Source organism: Pagrus major, chromosome 1, assembly GCF_040436345.1.
Source record: "Pagrus major chromosome 1, Pma_NU_1.0".
NCBI lineage: Eukaryota > Metazoa > Chordata > Actinopteri > Spariformes > Sparidae > Pagrus > Pagrus major.
This window is the reverse complement of record NC_133215.1, coordinates 14317716-14335785: the sequence shown is the minus strand read 5'-3', so window position 1 is coordinate 14335785 and position 18070 is coordinate 14317716. Positions and strand designations below refer to the sequence as shown.

The 18070-nt window shown below is 39.4% G+C and overlaps 2 protein-coding genes across 2 annotated transcripts; both read left to right on the top strand.

The window, feature by feature from the left end:
• Window positions 1-142: 142 nt before the first annotated feature.
• sgms2a (sphingomyelin synthase 2a) lies at window positions 143-11132 on the top strand. The gene is made up of 6 exons (XM_073474735.1): window positions 143-203; window positions 6002-6505; window positions 7437-7554; window positions 8704-8857; window positions 9489-9655; window positions 10609-11132. The coding sequence occupies exons 2-6, from the start codon at window positions 6057-6059 to the stop codon at window positions 10792-10794; spliced, it is 1074 nt and encodes a 357-aa protein (XP_073330836.1). The 5' UTR covers window positions 143-203; window positions 6002-6056; the 3' UTR covers window positions 10795-11132.
• A 2121-nt stretch (window positions 11133-13253) lies between these two features.
• On the top strand, window positions 13254-17864 carry cyp2u1 (cytochrome P450, family 2, subfamily U, polypeptide 1). The gene is made up of 5 exons (XM_073477505.1): window positions 13254-13738; window positions 14713-15363; window positions 15945-16106; window positions 16263-16430; window positions 16543-17864. Exons 1-5 carry the CDS (start codon window positions 13303-13305, stop codon window positions 16722-16724), a joined length of 1599 nt encoding a protein of 532 aa, XP_073333606.1. The 5' UTR covers window positions 13254-13302; the 3' UTR covers window positions 16725-17864.
• The last annotated feature ends 206 nt before the right edge of the window (window positions 17865-18070 follow it).

Sequence of the window (18070 nt, the reverse complement as noted above, 5' to 3'; positions counted from 1 at the left end):
CAGAGGATGGATGGATGGAGCTGAGAATAGGCTGTACAGTGTGGTGCTTCGGGGAGGAGCGCTCTCTCAAAAGCGAGCGGCAGTGTCGTGTAATGTAGCAGTCCAGCCTGAGCAGAGCAAGCGATCAGACGGGGCGCAGCAGCGTCAGGGATTCAAGGAACTGCAAGTGCAGGAAGAAGCACTAGGAGGCCCGAGGAAGGCAGGTAGGATGCTGTGAAACTGTCCGTGCAACATGTGTATCTGTATCCCCATCTTCGCATAATGTCGCGTTTCATCCTGTCAGGTAATTGTGGCGTTAATGTGTGGTCTTTTGACAGGATGCTATGGGTTTGATACTCCTGATGACATTCAACTTTTTAGTCAGTCTTGCTTATAGATACAGAAATGCATGTGTTATGAATTCTAGTGGACAAAATCAATATTTGAATTGTGTATTGGCATGAAAAAAAAGTTTGATTCGGTTTGGCAGGAGCTGGAAGACTTGGTGTTTATGGTATGATGATGTCAGTTGTACACATCATTATCAGGGTATTTATAGCATCACGTGTTGCACAGGGATAAATGGGCAAGTTGTCATATGATGCTCTAGATGCAAAACATTATTTCTGAATATACATAGATTACCTAGTACACAAATGGTGCTTGTCTTTTCCTTTTAACTCCATTTTGAATAATTCAGTTTCTGCATAAGCTGTGACTGAAAATGAGAGGGCTTAATTACAGGAGATGTAATGACCTGTTGCCCCACCCAGCAGCCTCATATAAGGAAGGTGGTTTTTAACAGTATGTGTGTGGGGGGCCACTGTGCTACACCCCCAAAGTAAACTTCAAAACCGGCTGCGGCGCACACATCACATGTGACAGACTACTGCTGCCCTGTAATATATGTGAGGCGGAGGAGACACCCAGTCCTGAACCACACATTACTGCCAGATCCACCCCACATGTGGTCATGTTGCCTCGAAAAGAAAGGACAAGAAAAGAAGGGGTGGCTGGGCTCCATGTTCAGTGGGACCTTTTTTGGCTTTTGTGGCACAAAGCTGGCTGCCTTTTCTGGAAAAAGACATTATTTGTTCTGTCAACAAAGAATATGTGTTTTGGTGAACATCTTTCCACAGTGAACTAACTAACTTTTATGCACGGGATTCAGTGCAGGAAGTGAACATCACTGTGGTAAAACCAAAGGTTCAAACATTTACTCATACTCATTCGTATCATGACTTGTTTCCTGGTAAATGAATATGCAGGATTATTTTAACTTCTTCTTCTTGACCTAGTGTTCCTTCTTCTTCTTGGCCTAGTATTACCACCTATTTCTGCTTCTACTTCTATTACTAATCAGTAGTAGAAATCAAGCGCTCTACTTAGGTATAAATGGAGAGGAAAGCACTGCTGCATTTACTCCAGTACATTTAGTTAACAGCTAAGAATAAAGCAGCTATACAAATAATGTATGATGAGCTTGTATAATGCATTCTTACATAGTAAACTCATTTACAGTACAAAGTGGTTAAAATTAGCCACCAACTGAACCAGATACAACAGTTAAATACTACTTACTGTAGATCTTACAGTCCTATAACAAACTTTCACTTTCATTACTTGTTACATAGTACTTACTAGTTACATAGTGCTCACAAATACTTACAAGGAACTTTCACCTGGTTATGAAACAGTATCAATTTAATACTGACCCTTCTCTATAATCTACATAAGCAAAAGAGACCATCAGCGAAAAAGATTGGCTATTTATGTATAATTAAATAGTTATTCTCAATGCATGTCAGCAGGTCCAATTCCCACTTATCGGAGTTGGATAAGTAATTAAATGAAAACAAGTGCTGAGGAATACTTGAGGAGTCTCACAGCCTGAGGAATGAAGCTGCTCTTTAATCTGGTGGTACAGTGCAACACTGAAACAAAGAAACTGAAACTGAAAGTTCCTTGTAGTAGCTTTAATTAACTTTCAAAGCAAGGTTTTTAATTTAATTTGATTACTTTTGCATGTTAGTTTTACAAGAAGGGAATCTGAACTAAAAGTTAGAAAGGCTTAAAGGTTCCTTTTATTAGTTATTTTACAACACCATGGATGTAGAATGAAATTTGAGGCCCTTTTGGCTTCATTAAACAAAACAAAACAAAAAATTTCATATAGCGACGTGCAGAGGATGAACTGAGGAGTCTCACAACCTGAGCGAAAAAGTCTGGTGATATAGCAGCGGATACTTCCGTATCTTTTGCCAGATGGCAGCAGGGTGAACGACAAAGCCATCGAGGAGATATTTTTATTTTTATCATATAGCATCAAACAGCAGTGTACAAAGCGTTAAACAGACTTGTATCAGATACTTCAATTGCATCCTCAGTGAGACTTTTAAACTATACTCTGTGATGATCTGTTACTGAAATAAGGCAAAACATGTAAGAGAACAAAACTAGAACCAAAAAATGATGCACTGCACTGCAGTTGAAAGGCTTGATTTACAGCATGTACACTTTTATAACAGTCATCTCCTCTCTTTACTGTCACCAGTTCCAAGAGGGCAGGGCCACCTCTCGGTGTGACTTATTTTTAACCATCCCTTTAATGAAGACAGTCCACATGATGTGAAGAAGAAAATGAGTGGACAGTAGTAGTAGCATGTTATTATGAAGGCCCCAAAATGGAGTCAAAGCCTTGGTAACCCTGGAGTAAAATACAGCCTTCAAGGCAACTGGGTGGCTTCTCTTGAAATAGCTTGAGCGAGCAGAGGCAGCCAAGTTATCCATTACAGCCCTGTGACCATGTGGAATAGGTTTTTCTGCCAGTTTTCCATCACCACCCATCCCTTTAGAGTGCAGGGTGCTCCGGCTGGTGGGAAAACACTGTGTACTGTACACTAGGGAGGAGACGAGCAGTGGAAAACTAGTCTAATGGACACACTCTGCTGACCTCCCATGTACAATACACATGTGCAGTCTCAGAGCAAACACTACAAAATAAACATCTCCCATGTGATTTGTATTGAATGTTACACAGATACAAACAAATATAGGATATTAAGACTACCAGGTTTATTTTTCTTTTAATGAAAAGTCCACCCCAACACAGAAAGTATCTGTTATTATTATATTATATTATATTTTGGACAGTAAATTCAGTATGGAGGCCATGTGTCAAAAAATCTAAATAAAACTTTAAATCAAACTCCAAATTTAAAGAGCCATTGCTGCACATTGGCCTTATGTATGCACGCAAAAGAAGTTCATTTTTTTCCTTTTGTTTTCTTCGTTTCTTCTGGGGGTTTTTTCGCAAGAAGAAGCAAGCAAGCAGAAGAACAAAGAAATCAAAGTTCCTGCATGCAATATTATGTCAAATCGAATCAAATTATACAGTATGGTATGGTATGGCTTTGCATCATATTGTATCGTATCGTATCGTATCATATTGTATTGGACCGATCCATACCATAGCGAATTGTTCCTTATCTAAATTGTATCGCATCGCATCGCATCGCATCGCATCGCATCGCATCGTATCGTATTGTATCGTATCGTATCGTATCACATCGTATCGTATCACATCGTATCGTATCGCATCATATCGTATCGCATCGTATCCTTCAGCTTTGAGGATTTAATAGATATTTTTAAGTCAATTTTAACATTCTAACAAGTTGTGTTGTAATGGTTATGTAGTTTTGCAATGTAGGGCTGTATGGGGCAATAGCATGATTTGTCTCTAGATAACATTGTCACCACAGTCTGTCTCTCGGATGTTAATCCAAAGTACAGACTTCTTCAAATTCACAAATTTCAACTGAGCTGTTCGATATTACAGATGTAAAAAAAAAAAGTGAATTATGTTTTATTCCAAAAACCAAAATGACACTTTCACGATTTCTCACACTCATGATGTAAACACCAGCCATAGAGTGACTATCAGTCGTTGACATGTAAGATCACAACCTGCAGTATAACTAACCACACAGCTGCAACATCATCCCACTAACAACAGAGGAGACATGGCAATGTAATTGGCTTACATTGTTTGTCTGCTCTTGTTGATCTTATTTGCCATCTTGGTCAGTATTAATATACCTTATGACCCCTTTAACGTCCTTAACGTCTGTCAGGTTTCGTGTTCTGTAGCCATCCATCAGTTGCATAACAGAGGCCAAATCTGCTATGGGTTAGTCACAGGGCATTCTGCTATAAACCTCTACTGTAATAGTATTTTCCCGAAAATTGATTCTGAGAAAACTGATACTTTCATCAGCTCTCTTGTGTCCAGCCACACTCTATTTCCATCCCATCTTTTTGTCCTAGTGCCAGGTTTTGCCTACAAGTAAACATGACATTTTGTATGTATCCCAGATGGCATTTATAATGATGCATTCCAGGGCTGATAGCAGTATCCTCAAATCCATTAATGGAGCTGTTAGAAGCCTTTTAGACATGAAAGAATGAAAATGGTCATTGTGCTCTCTCAAGTCATTAACTGAAAAGAGATCAACAATGTTGTTTTTCTTCTGGCTGTCATTATTAATCATTCACTTCAGCTCAACAATCCATCCAGTATTTTATTATACACCATGGTCTGGGTGAATAGTTGAGGTTGGTACAGTGTAGACTAACTTAATTTAGCTCAGCTTATTTTACTTTAATTTATTCAAGTTTAGCTTATTTTGGCTTATTTTAGCTTAGCTTAGCTTAGCTTATCTTGGTTTAGTTCTATTTTGTATTGTTTTGTTGATAAAACAATCTCACCACAAGGTCAATTTAGTAGCTGGAGCTTTCAATCGTATCTCATGATCTTCTTCAGCAGATGGTGTTTCCCCAGTTGTCATGGACTGACACCATTGACAAGAAGTCCTTAAAGTGCTCAGACAGAAATTGGGTTTACCCTAACCCTATCACTTAAGTTTATTTAAGTTTAGCTCGCTTTTTATTGAACTTCAGTTTAGGTTGGTATAGGGTAGCTTAGCTTAGCTTCTTATTTTTGTTTAGCTTATCTTGGCTTAGTTTAGTTCTGTGTTATTTTGTTGATGAAACAATCTCATCACAAGCTTTCAATCATATCTCACGATCTTCTTCAGCTGATTGAGTCTGCCCAGTTGTCATTGACTTTTAATGCAACCATTAACAAGAAGTCCTTAAAGTGCTCAGAAAAAAAGGGTTTTCTGCAAATTCCATGGCAACTGGGCGAACTCCACCCAGGACAGCTACTAAATAATGCTGGTGGTCAGATTGCTTTTGCCAACTGCTGTTTCCAAGGTCAAGAATGAGCCTTCAATCTCAGTATGTTTTGTTTAGTTTAATTTAGCTTAGTTACTTTTGCATTCCTAAAAAATGAGGAGGCAAATTCCTCTGCTGCTGCAACAGATAATGTTTGACCATGAAAACTGCTGCGACCTTAGAAGCAGCCAGTTGAGGACAAAATCATAAAACCAAAGCAGTGAGGCGGAAAGACTTTTGGAAGGCCTAAAATAAGAGTCTGACTGAACGTCCAAACAGAAAACTGTCATGGTGGTTCTGTTGAATGTCCGGGGAAAGGAAAATATAACACACAGTGTTAACTTATACAACCACATCTAGAATAGCTGTCTGCTATAAACCCAGAAAGAGCTTTTCAGTCTAAAATGGACATTTCAGCCAGCGGGATCCAGAACTTTGCATCAATAAAAGCTCCATCTCTTTCTTTGCTAATCCCGAGGATAAGGAGTGGAAACAAAAGTAAATGATAGTTCTTCTCCTTCTCCTTCTTCTCCTTCTCCTTCTCTCTTCTATCTTTCACAAATTATAATAGCATGCTTGTGCTTTCGAAACAAGTTTGTCAGTGTCCAACCTTTTGTTTCCTCTCATTTTGTCTTGTGTGTATCTTGCGTCATTTATCCATCACCCCAATCACTTTTTTTTTACCTCTGCTTCAGACTCTTGAGCTGCTGTAACAAGTGAATTTCCCCCGGTGTGGGATCAATTAATCTTTATCTTATCTTATCTTATCTCTATCTCTTGGCAGCTAAAAAGTCTCAACCCAGCGGAGTGGTGTCTGTGGATGGACAGTGCAGGCACCCATGGCATCACAGGAGCTTGTGGATGCAAGGGACTCTGCCACTCATAATCTGAACCCAGGCATGGAGAGTGCTGCTGTGCCCAGCAGCGGCAAAACATGTCCTGTCCACGTCCCGGGCGCAGAGGACACAAAGAGGGGCTTTCGGAAAGGCATAGGGAGGCATAACGACTACGTGAAGATCTCTGTGCCAGAGTCTAAGGTCAATCGTCTGCCCATGGAGTGGTGGAAGACCGTAATCGCCTTCTTCTATGCTGGTTTTAACTTGGTCCTGACCACAGTCGTCATCACTGTCGTCCACGAGAGAGTCCCGCCCAAAGAAAGCAGCCCGCCTCTCCCTGATAAGTTTTTTGACTATATCGACAGAGTCAAGTGGGCGTTTACAGTGACAGAGATCAATGGCATGGTGCTGCTGGCCATTTGGCTGATCCAGTTGTTCTTCTTCAGATACAAGTAAGAACCTATGATACACAAAGTTTTCTGTCAGCTGCAAGGATAAGTCTGGAGATATTTTGTATTTTTGTGGTATCTATTATTTCTCTTGGGATTTGTTGACAACAGAAATAAATAAAAAGAATGCAGCCTCATCTTTTAATGTAGCGTTAATGCCAGGCTGATTTTCAAACACAAGGGTAGAACATTTAAGGGTGTACCATGTAGTTTCAGGGAAAAAAGTCCAACCTCAGAAAGTTAATATTTACAATATTAATAATGTATTGATACAAACAGAAATACACAACAATAACCACTTGGTTATGGTTAGGAAAAGATCATGCTATGGCTCAAAATGCATGTTTTGGTCATCACAAACACTGCTAAAGATGTCCCGAGGTCTCGTTAAAAACACCCAGTTTTGTCGCCACTAACAAGTCTGGAAATGTTCTGACTTCCTGTTAACAATATCCATTTTTTTTGTTGCTACAAACATGGCTGGTAATTATCCCAAAGCCTCCTACAAAATATCCAGTGGTGCATCTCTTACAAATGTAGAAACGTAGTCTTGAACTGCAGAGCTTCGCCGCCTTCTCGCCTGTAACCCCAACTTGTATTTCTCTCCTTTCTCCAGTGATGTTTTCCCTGTGTAACTGTTAAACTTGAGTGGTTTAGAAAGCACTTTTGGTCTCTAGAGCTGACACCAAAACCAGACCCTCACTGTTGAGTAGATAACTGATAAATGTTTAATTAAATTAAATTTTTTATCAATAAGTCTTCCACATTTGGTGATTTGCCAGTGGAAATAAAGATATAGAAACATAAATCGAACAACAAAATGGATTTAGTAATGCTGTGGTATTTTGTAGTCTTTATAAATAGCACGTCACATTTAAGAGCTCAATACCTTTATGTAGCACTTAATTGCTGTTTTAATATTGTCCATTTGCAGGTCAATAGCCAGCAGGCGGTTCTTCTTCCTGATCGGCACCCTGTACTTGTACCGCTGTGTCACTATGTACATCACCACCCTGCCTGTACCTGGCATGCATATGACATGTGCTCCGAAGGTGAGTAGCATGCTGAACATCAGAGCGGCGCATCAGCTGTTGTTGCTCAACCGTGTACTCTCGTGCACCCTCAGGGAGTCATTTTGCACAACCACGCAAGTGAGGCAGCCATAAAAAAAAAAAAAAAAGCCATTTTGACTTTTTACTGCCTCAGGACACCGACAGTATTGAGGTGCATCAGTGTTTGATCAAAAACATGTGCTACTGGCAGTTGTTTGCTTGGTTATGTGGTGCAAAAGGATCAGATATCGGAAAGAGCTGTGGTTGATTTTGAAATGTTTTGGGCTGTGTATGAAAGCCTTTAGCTTAAGCTTAAAGATCCTCATGAACATTTACCTTTAAAAAATGATTTATCCTCAGTAATTTCATTTGCAAGAAGTGAGTTGTCCTTAATTTCAGCAACAAGCACAAGAGCCTAAGATTTGATCAGCTGTAGCTGATGATACCGTTTGACTATCTTTGTTTTATTCACTACAATTTCCCTGCCATGTAAATCACCAATTCAAATTATGTTGCCCAGAGTTGAAGAGCTCTACAGAAAATTAAAGGAATGGTTTGACATCTTTGGTTATCTTATTCAGATTCACACCACTCTCATGTAGTATGAAGTAGTATGAAGCTACAAACTGTTAGCTTAGTTTTGTACAAAGGCTGGAAACACTTGGTCAGTCCAACGATCACAAAATCTGCATACTTGCACCTTTAAAGCTAACAAATTCACATGTTATGTCTAATTTGTTTAATCCAAAGTAAAAAAAGAAAGTGTAAAAACAACACAGTTTTTCAGGCATCATCTGCCGGACAATTTCTTGTCCTAGCGCAGTAAGGTCTTTAGGTATTTATCAAGCAAATATGCCAAATATTCTCTGGTTGCAGCTTCTCAGATGTGAAGATTTGCTGCTTTTCTTCATTTGACTTTTGATCTGTTGGTCAAACAAACCAAGCTATTTAAGTTATGTTGAGCATAAGGAACTTATTTTGGATATTTATTTTACTTTATTCTGATATTTTGTAAAATAAATGATTGATTAATTAAAAACCATGTTCAACAAATAAATTGATCATGAAAACAATTGTTAGTCAGCTCTGATGTTGCTTTTTGAGTTCTGTATGCTTATCTATTTTCCGTCCCTTCCTGTTCTCTCTCAGCTCCACGGAGACTCCCAGGCGAAAATCCAGCGAATCCTGCGACTGGTCTCCGGTGGGGGTCTGTCCATTACAAGCTCCCATCTCTTGTGTGGAGACTTCCTGTACAGTGGACACACCGTGATGCTCACTCTCACCTACCTGTTCATCAAGGAGTGTGAGTACTCAAAGCAGCACTTGTTTGCTTTCCCGTATGGAATAATTTATGTGAATGAATAATATATGAATACACAGGCTTTCTAGGTACTTACAGGATGCAAATAAGTGACGTGTGTTACCGCTATTAGGATTTACAGGACAACATTCAAATTATTTGTATTATCTGCAGATATGTTTATATATCGTTTAAAGTTGTATGTTAATGGATATACACCCAGTTTATTAGTCACGCCAAATCAAAGCTAATGCAGTCTCATACAACAGAGCTGCTATATTGTGGTTTCATGAAGGTTATAATGTTCAGTTTTGATTTAAACTGTTTTAGAGAGGTATTAATTCAACTTTATAGTCATTTTGAAGACTGTAGTTTCAGGTGCTGTTGAGTTATGTTGTGTTATACTGAGAGGTGTCTTCAATATTTTATCCACAGTATCAGTAAAAGTAGACAAAAAATTAAAAACAACTCTCAGTATAACAATTCAGCAACAGTAAACTCACTGTTCTTGGCAAATTACACTGAAATTATACAGATCGCCCTATTTTAACAGTGGAAACATGGAAGAACAGACCAAAAATAGATGTTGTCATAAATATTGCCAACACTCTGGTCTCTTCATCTCCCTCTCCAGACTCGCCGCGGTCGTTTTGGTGGTACCATCTGATGTGCTGGCTGCTCGCCGCCGTGGGTGTGGTGTGCATCTTGGTGGCACACGAGCACTACAGTGTGGATGTGGTCGTGGCCTATTTCATCACCTCCCGCCTGTTCTGGTGGTACCACACCATGGCCAATTTACAGGTGTGAACGCAGAGCCGAGCGCTGGGTGGCAGCTCCCCTCTCTTTGAACCCTGTTACACATTAATCATTATGCATGGAGAGCTTTACTGTCTGTCTGGTGATACATGGCTGCATTTTGTTCACATCTTACATTTCTATTTAAAAGAAAGGGTCTATATAATTGTGTTTTTACATAAAGTACAAGACGTATTTTTAGACTGTGTCAGAATACTCTGGATGTCATGCCATATTTGGCTTTTCAACATGGTGAATTACCCCCTCTACTGGCCAAAGTTAATAAGGCAACATACCAAGCAAAATGATTTTTTTAAGATACATTTAAATATGAATGTATTTATTTAGATTTTGCCTTTATTTAAATGTAAAACACACATAAGGTCTGACCCTCGTTACAATGGTGTAAAGTAAAAGTTTAAAATGGCGTAAATGATTCAAAGTAGTAGCCTATGAGATACAAGAAAAAGTGAACAAATCATTAAAAACGTATAGCTCCTAAAAGATAGAATACAAATAGATACAAAACCAATTCAATTAAAGCAGGTACAAAGAGGAGCAGAATGATTTTTGACCATAGATTTTAATTCACTAAGAGGTACCAAGATAATAATGAATGTACTTTGTAAGGAGTTCCAGGTAATCTGGGCAGAGAAACTAAAACCAGATCTTCCAAGTTCAGTGTAAATTCGAGGGACTTGTGTATCATCTCCATTATGAAGGAAGCATCAAATATTACAAAACAATAAACAAGCATGGGGAATTCACATTTCAAAAAGAGAAATTATCCACATAGAAATATCTGACATGCAATCACAACAAAATAAACTTTTAAATTACATAAACGAGTCATATTGTGACTGAAAGAAGTGATGGTGGTGTACGGAAAGAAATATATAACCAAAAACTTTTATGATTACTGATATTATTCTAAATGTTAACTAATATCTCCCTGACAGACTCTGAAATGCTCACCCAACAACTACCTCACCAACACCTGGTGGAATCCGCTGTTCAACTTCCTGGAGAGGAACGTCCAAACCGCGGTGCCGTGCTCTTACAGCTGGCCCATCACCTGGCCTCCTGCCTGCCTTAAGAACCCCTGTAAGAAGTACTCCATGGTGCAGAGCACACGAGAGGAGTGACCCTGATACCCAGCAGTGTTGCCTGATAATCCATTGAAGTGGTACTCCTTCAGTCAGTCTTGTGTGCTGGACAGGAACATAATGATACCAAATGCATAGCTACGAAAGAAGTGTTTCTGCAAAAATGTGTCAAGAAGGATAATCATTCTGTCTCTGTGTGTTCCTGTCGGTGTAATTTATTTATGAGATGAAGTCCTCTAAAGCCGTCATTGTTTTTGTAACTGATACTTGTATCAGCTTCTAGTGAATTTCATTCATGAACAGAGCGTTTGCTGCAGTATTTGCAAGACTTGTTTTATTTTTAGATCTGCTCACATAACTCTTTCATACTGTATGTGTTGACGGGGTTTACCTCAATATGATATCAATGTGCTCAAGTCACAAGGTGCCTTAGTGTGTTTAACGTCAGAAAGTGTTCAAAAACTGCCGTTACGACTCTCTGTTTATTTGTTTCTCTTCTTTTTCTGAGTTTTTTATTATTATTATTGTTATTATTTTTATTAATATTGTATTCATTTTAGTAGCCTCGAGTGTGTGTCTCATAGCTGTAGTCTCATTATTGTAGCATTGTATTAAACTGTAACCATATCAAGGCTTCAGTGTGTTTTTTGTTTAAATGAAATCATCAATAAAAGTCATCATTAAGCTATATAGTGCAGCTGGGTGTTTTAGACATTATATATTTAAAGGATCTCTTCAACTTTTCAGAAAAAGTCCCAGGAAATATATTTTTTCTAAAACAATTCCTTTGATACAAGGAAATATAATGTTTCTGAGGTGGAGGATACGTCAGAGATTCTTGTTCAATAACTTACAAAACGATCCATTGAGCCTCACATGAATGTCCGTACACTTGGGACAATCATACAGATAACTGGCCTATATGTTTCAATAATATGTAGTTAGCTGACTAGTGTGCCTCATTTAGTGTATGGTTAGGTCAGCTTGCTCACGTGATTGCCTAAGGAATCATGGGTAGACTGTCATCAATGTTGATGTTTTTTTGTTTTTTTTTTGTTTTTTTTACAAATTTACCTTAGCGAATTTCATGCTAATGTGTTGCAGTTGCTACGTACATAAATATACTAGTTTATTCTTAGTAGGTAGCATTAGAAAAACCAAAGGATAAGAGAAAGTAAGAAAGGATTGAATGGCTAGTTATTTATTTTTCCATCACTGTAAGATAGATTTTTTCTTTTTACAGTTTCACTGTTTACTAATGCACATTGTACTCAGTTGATAACATTATCTTGCATATATGTCATCATCTATGTGTGTAATTTGAAGTAGAGCCACATGCAAACATTTGATATTAATAAAATAAATGAATTTCTTTTGACCATATACATTTGGTGTGTCCACAAACATATTTTTAAAAGTTCCAATCCCGTGTTTTGAGTTTTGTCACCTTGGTTTAACATTTGTGTCACAGACTGTGCCTTATTCTCTTAACCGCTGTTCACGAATAGAAGAATGTTTGTTATTAGCCTTGCAGTTGCCCATTTATCCAATATCTAGCTGATCTAAGCTTCATTAAACTTTTATGTACAGTAAAACAGTTCGTGATTGTGATTGATTTCACTATAAATCAAGGTTCAGTGTTCCTTATATATATCACATACACAGAGAAGAAACTTGTTCATAATCACAGAGGTTATAGAGTAGTATCTGAAGTACACAAAATAAATCATTTGATGGTCAGGCTTCATCTGTCCATTTTGAGGAGGGGATACAAATTCTGGCAGACAGGTTGACAGTCTGAAATAATATGTCTCCCCCCATATCTTTGGCTAGAAGAGAAGAAACTTGTTCATAATCACAGAGGTTATAGAGTAGTATCTGAAGTACACATAAAATAAATCATTCAAAGGTCAGGCTTCATCTGTCCATTATAGTACATTTCGAGTGAAGTAGATTTAATAGACGTAATTGAAGCCAGAAAACAATCACAGTGATCTTGATTTTGGATATCGACGTTTATTTAATTCGACAAATTCCATACCAGGACTTGTATTACAGCGTGTTATATGTCAATCACATGAGGAAATTATTGCCTTGGTTTTTCCGTTCAGTACGTAGTACGACGTTACGACGTACAAGAGAATAAAAGCATTTATTTTGATGGGTGGGCCATGTTGCAAAACCAGAACATTGAATTAAACAATGCAACTGTTGCTAGTTTTAATTTACTTGGGTGAAAGCAAGCGCAGCGCTGTTTCCGCCTCCGCTGAATGAATGCGCGCTCCCGCGGCCACGGGAGACAGCTTCTGTCGGGGATACCTACATTGTAGCCTCACTGTCACAGTGCACCAATCACAGCAGGCCATAGGACTGTCAGCCAATAGGGAGCCAGTAACGGTGCTACGTTGACACACGGCGTCACACAACAACACAGGAAGAGCGTGAGCCGTTCCGTTAAATAGCAGCTGGAGGGGACGTCGTGATAACTGGTGATAACGGGTTGATGCCGTCAGCTCACTGGATGCACTTTATTTTATCTCCGACGCCATGGTGTCGCTGTCGTGGCTGGAGAATGTGAGCAGCTCTGTACTCTCACAAGTAAACACTGTAACAGTGGCTTTGACAGTGTTCGCCACGGTGTATGTTTTAGTTAGTTTCTATCAGAAACGGCGGGACCTCGCTAACATTCCTCCGGGTCCGAAGCCGTGGCCGGTAGTCGGTAACTTTGGCGGCTTTCTCATCCCCGCTTTCATCCGGAGGAAGTTTGGACGGCAGTCGGAGGACAGCGGCGACAAAAACGCCGTGGTCCTCCTGACAGAGCTAGCTAACGCGTACGGTAATGTTTACAGCCTTTTCGTAGGGAGTCAGCTGGTCGTGGTGCTTAATGGCTACGAAGTGGTCAGAGACGCTCTGTCGAACCACCCCGACGTGTTCTCCGACCGACCGGACGTTCCCACCATCACCATCATGACCAAGCGCAAAGGTAAGGTGCGTTCAAGGGCACCTGTCGAGTAAACGTGAAGCATGCAATAAACAAACACACTTAGTTGTCACTTCACTAGGTAGGCTACACCAAGCTAGAGTCAATGCAAAAAGTCATGTAATAACTTATTATAAGTGAAAAAGTTCCAATAAGTTTTTGTTTAAACTTTAGAAAGGTGTTGATTGCACTTTATTGTCATTTTACAGGATGTAGTTTGTGGTGCAGTTGGATTGCTTCAACAATTAATCGATTAATTGCCAACTAATTTGGTTTGAAATTGTTATTTCAATAAGATAATCAACAGATTAATCGTCAGTAAAAATTAATCTTCGGCTGGACAAAAACACCTCTCAGTATGATCATGGCTATATTAAAGGATAGGTTCACATTTCCCCTGGTTAGTATCATCTTATATACCATACTGTGCTACACGAGTTCCTGCTTGCTGTGACCCTACTGGCCGTAAAGTTGAATCAACACCTCTCTGATAGTTTAATAATAATAATAATAATAATAATAATAATAGTAAATAAAGATGATACAAAACACATCAGTACATCAAACAATGAGAGAGAGCATCAAATCCAATAAGTCTCTCTCTGAAGCAATTTGTGAAATGTCAGAACCAGTCGGCGCTTTTTCCTTTAGTTTTTTCTCTGAATTGCCCTAACAAATAAAGGCTTTTTACCTCCATACTTGTCTCGGTGCAAGTGCGCCTGAAGTAGACGTGCCATGTGCTTCTTTTTCTCAGTTCTAAAGATGTGCCTGATACATATACTGCCAACTGAATGTACACATTTACCCGTCGAGCAACAATACAAGTACCCTACTGATGAGTCTAACTGTTTATTAATGGATATTTTACAGTTTTAATGAGAAAATAATGAAAACTGACTAAACTGCCCCTGACCTAACTGCTCTCTTTGCTGACCTGATACCATATGTCTCCTCTTTCTGATTTAACTTAATTTTAGGAATAGTCTTCGCACCTTACGGGCCAGTGTGGAGAATGCAGCGCAAGTTCTGCCATGCCACCCTCCGAAACTTCGGCCTGGGGAAGCTGAGCTTGGAGCCTTGCATCCGGCAGGGCCTGGCTATCATCAAAACAGAGCTGCTGCGGCTGAATGAGGAGTCTGGTGGCACCGGTGTGGACCTGGCCCCACTGATCAGCAATGGCGTGTCAAACGTCATCTGTTCACTGATTCTGGGTCAGCGCTTCCATCACGAAGACCACGAGTTCCGCACCATAGTGGGCCTGATGGCGCGCGGGCTGGAGATCTGCGTGAACAGCCCTGCAGTCCTCATCAACATCTTTCCACTGCTTTACTACCTGCCTTTCGGGGTCTTCAAGGAGTTACGGCAGGTTGAAAGGGACATCACAGCGTTTCTGAAGACGATTATCGCAACACATCAAGAGACATTGGATCCTGAGAGCCCAAGGGATCTCACAGACATGTACTTGATGAAGATGTTGGACCAGCAAGCTGCTGGAAAGAAGGACAGCAGCTTTACAGAAGATTATCTCTTTTATATAATAGGAGATCTCTTCATCGCTGGCACTGACACCACTGCTAATTCAGTTTTATGGATTCTGCTGTACATGGTCTTACACCCTGATATTCAAGGTACAAGTAGCAAAGGTCCATTCAGTTTATACCTTTTTTAAACTGCTTACATGCTGTTGTGAAAAAGAAATGGAAAACAACTAATGACATGCACACACAATCCAATGTTCTGCAACAAGATAATTTGCACAAATCAACACTCTTACTGAATTTGAATCAATGATGCAATTCCAATACATATAAAAATGATTTGATAATATAAAACTGTATAATTGCAACATACACATTTTTGTAGAGCTTCAAAATGTGTAGTTGAGATGCTGACGGGTCAAATTTGTGTTGTGGAACTGAAAGCAAAATGTTTTTAGGCTTCTATGTGTGAAATAGGAGTTGGGAACACTGCGGGAACCCACAGCTTGAATACTTCCTGGTTTTAGGACAGCAAAATGTCTGTCTCGATCATGCATTTAATCACTTATCCAACCGCTCAACAACCACATTGATTAACACATATAAACATGCATTTCTACTACCGCTTTCTGGTAAAGTGGCACTTCTTTTCTGCTGGTTTGCTGAAGTAAGGAATTCATTAATCATGTTAGAATGATGCACTTACTTTGCCTCTAATGTTTTGATTTCAGACAAGGTCCAGACAGAGCTCGATGAAGTGCTGGGCATACATCGGGCCCCGTCTTATACTGATAAGGGAAGTTTGCCATTTACTGAAGCCACCATCATGGAGGTGCAGAGATTGACTGCAGTTGTTCCTCTGGCTATTCCTCACATGGCCTCCGCAACAGCAGGTAAACTTTAACAACACCTATGACCCCTCGTGTTTCACTTAATCTTCTGTTAATGCTCAACTAGTCAGTCTCTCTGAGTTTTTGAGTGTCGGACAATAATACAACTTGGGCATAAAAAAGATCTTATGGTCGATTTTTCATAATTTCCTTTTTCAGAGTTCAGAGGCTACACTATTCCCAAAGGAACCGTTGTTGTGCCCAACCTGTGGTCCGTCCATCGAGATCCCACTGTGTGGGACGACCCAGACAGTTTCAACCCAACACGCTTCCTGGACAGTGACGGAAAGCTGCTCAGGAAAGAGTGCTTTATACCATTTGGGATCGGTATGCCATCTCTTACTCATACGGGCTTAATAACTGAACTGTTTATCTACATATTAATTTTAATCATCCGTGCTTGACCGGGCTCTAAAGATTCATCCTCTGTATCCTTCAGGTAAGAGGGTGTGCATGGGTGAACAGCTGGCCAAGATGGAGCTGTTCCTGACTGTTACCAGCTTACTGCAGGCCTTCAAATTCAGACTCCCAGAGGGAACGCCTCCTCCTCCCCTGCACGGACGATTCGGCCTGACAATGGCGCCCTGCCCATACACTGTGTGTGTGAGCCTTCGAAGATGAAGGGGAAGTGGAAAGACTTGGTTTGAACAGATTTCCAATAAACCAGCTGCGCTGATGTGAAGGACCTTGCAAAAGGCAGAAGATGTGAGACATATACAGTATAAATATTAAAGATACCTGCTGGATATCTTTTAAGTCAGGTCAATTTTAAAATCCCAATCAGGTTGCCTCAGTGGGCATTACAATCTGTACAGTGAATGACATCCTCTGTCTTTTAGATCCTCAGTTCAAGTGAGGAAAACGTCCCCAGAAAAAAAAAACCTTGTCGCTAGGAAGGAAATGACAGTACATCTCAGGAAGATCCACAGAGGAGGGATCACAGGACGGACAGACAGGCATTATAAGTTGTGTGTACAGAACAGAACAACAAACTAAAATACAAGTGAAGAATGATGACCTCACATGACCTCCTCTCCAGTATGCTGACCTGGAAGAGGACGGGACACACAAGATACTTAAAAATACCAGAATGTATTCAGATTTAGATTTTACAAAAGTACAGTATAAGAAGATTTTAAAGCAGAAGTGAGCAATGATCCATGGAGGCCATAGAGTTATGATAATCCACTGACATTTTATCATTTTATTTTTGTATGATGCACATCACTGATTTACAGAAAGTGACACAAATATCTGTCTATATATTGCCCCTTATAGTGGCATTAGAGAAAGAAAGATTTTAGTTTTCTGCCCAAGAGATTAGTTATATATTTCCTTACAGACAGATTATTGGCAAATTGTCAATAAAAAGAGATGATCTTCTTAATAATTACCTCAATTTATCGTGAATACTTACTTTTTGGTCAATTTTTTAAACTCTTTTTGGTGTTTTTGTTTTTAAGTGTTGACATTTTAGGATGGGAGAAGTTGTAGCGCTATGAAGAATTTATAAGATAATACCAGCCTTTTATCAGAGCAGTGGAAGAAACAGTTGGCACAGTGCTAGAAATGTTACTGACACAAACATACTGCATCTGTTTTTATGTTATCCGTCTGTGAGAGTGTGAGTAAAAATTATGTTATGACTACGAAGCCGCTGTGAAACTGAACTACTGCTCTCGATCCACTCACACGTGCACCTTTAAATATCATCATTTAAAATGCTTGTTTATTCAATAAAATTCCAATATTTCTAACTCATTTTGAGTAGTGTAAATACTGTGTAGTGTTACTGAAAGTAAACATGTAACTTAAATGTACGTCCACCACTCTTTGTTACAGATAAAGTACCGACATTAGCTCCATCTTGACCAGTTGCAACAGAATAACATTAATGAAATATTTTGATATATGATAATATAACTTCCACATGCATAATTACGTTTGCTGACAGTAATATTGCACAC

What these genes read in the sequence shown, in the direction of transcription:
- sgms2a (XM_073474735.1), top strand. Translation starts at nt 6,057, where the DNA reads ATGGCATCACAGGAGCTTGTGGATGCAAGGGACTCTGCCACTCATAAT. An exon ending in ATATGACATGTGCTCCGAAG is followed by an intron (nt 7,555 to 8,703) that starts GTGAGTAGCATG and finishes GTTCTCTCTCAG; the next exon opens with CTCCACGGAGACTCCCAGGC. An exon ending in ACACCATGGCCAATTTACAG is followed by an intron (nt 9,656 to 10,608) that starts GTGTGAACGCAG and finishes TCTCCCTGACAG; the next exon opens with ACTCTGAAATGCTCACCCAA.
- cyp2u1 (XM_073477505.1), top strand. Translation starts at nt 13,303, where the DNA reads ATGGTGTCGCTGTCGTGGCTGGAGAATGTGAGCAGCTCTGTACTCTCA. An exon ending in CTTACACCCTGATATTCAAG is followed by an intron (nt 15,364 to 15,944) that starts GTACAAGTAGCA and finishes TTTTGATTTCAG; the next exon opens with ACAAGGTCCAGACAGAGCTC. An exon ending in CTTTATACCATTTGGGATCG is followed by an intron (nt 16,431 to 16,542) that starts GTATGCCATCTC and finishes TGTATCCTTCAG; the next exon opens with GTAAGAGGGTGTGCATGGGT.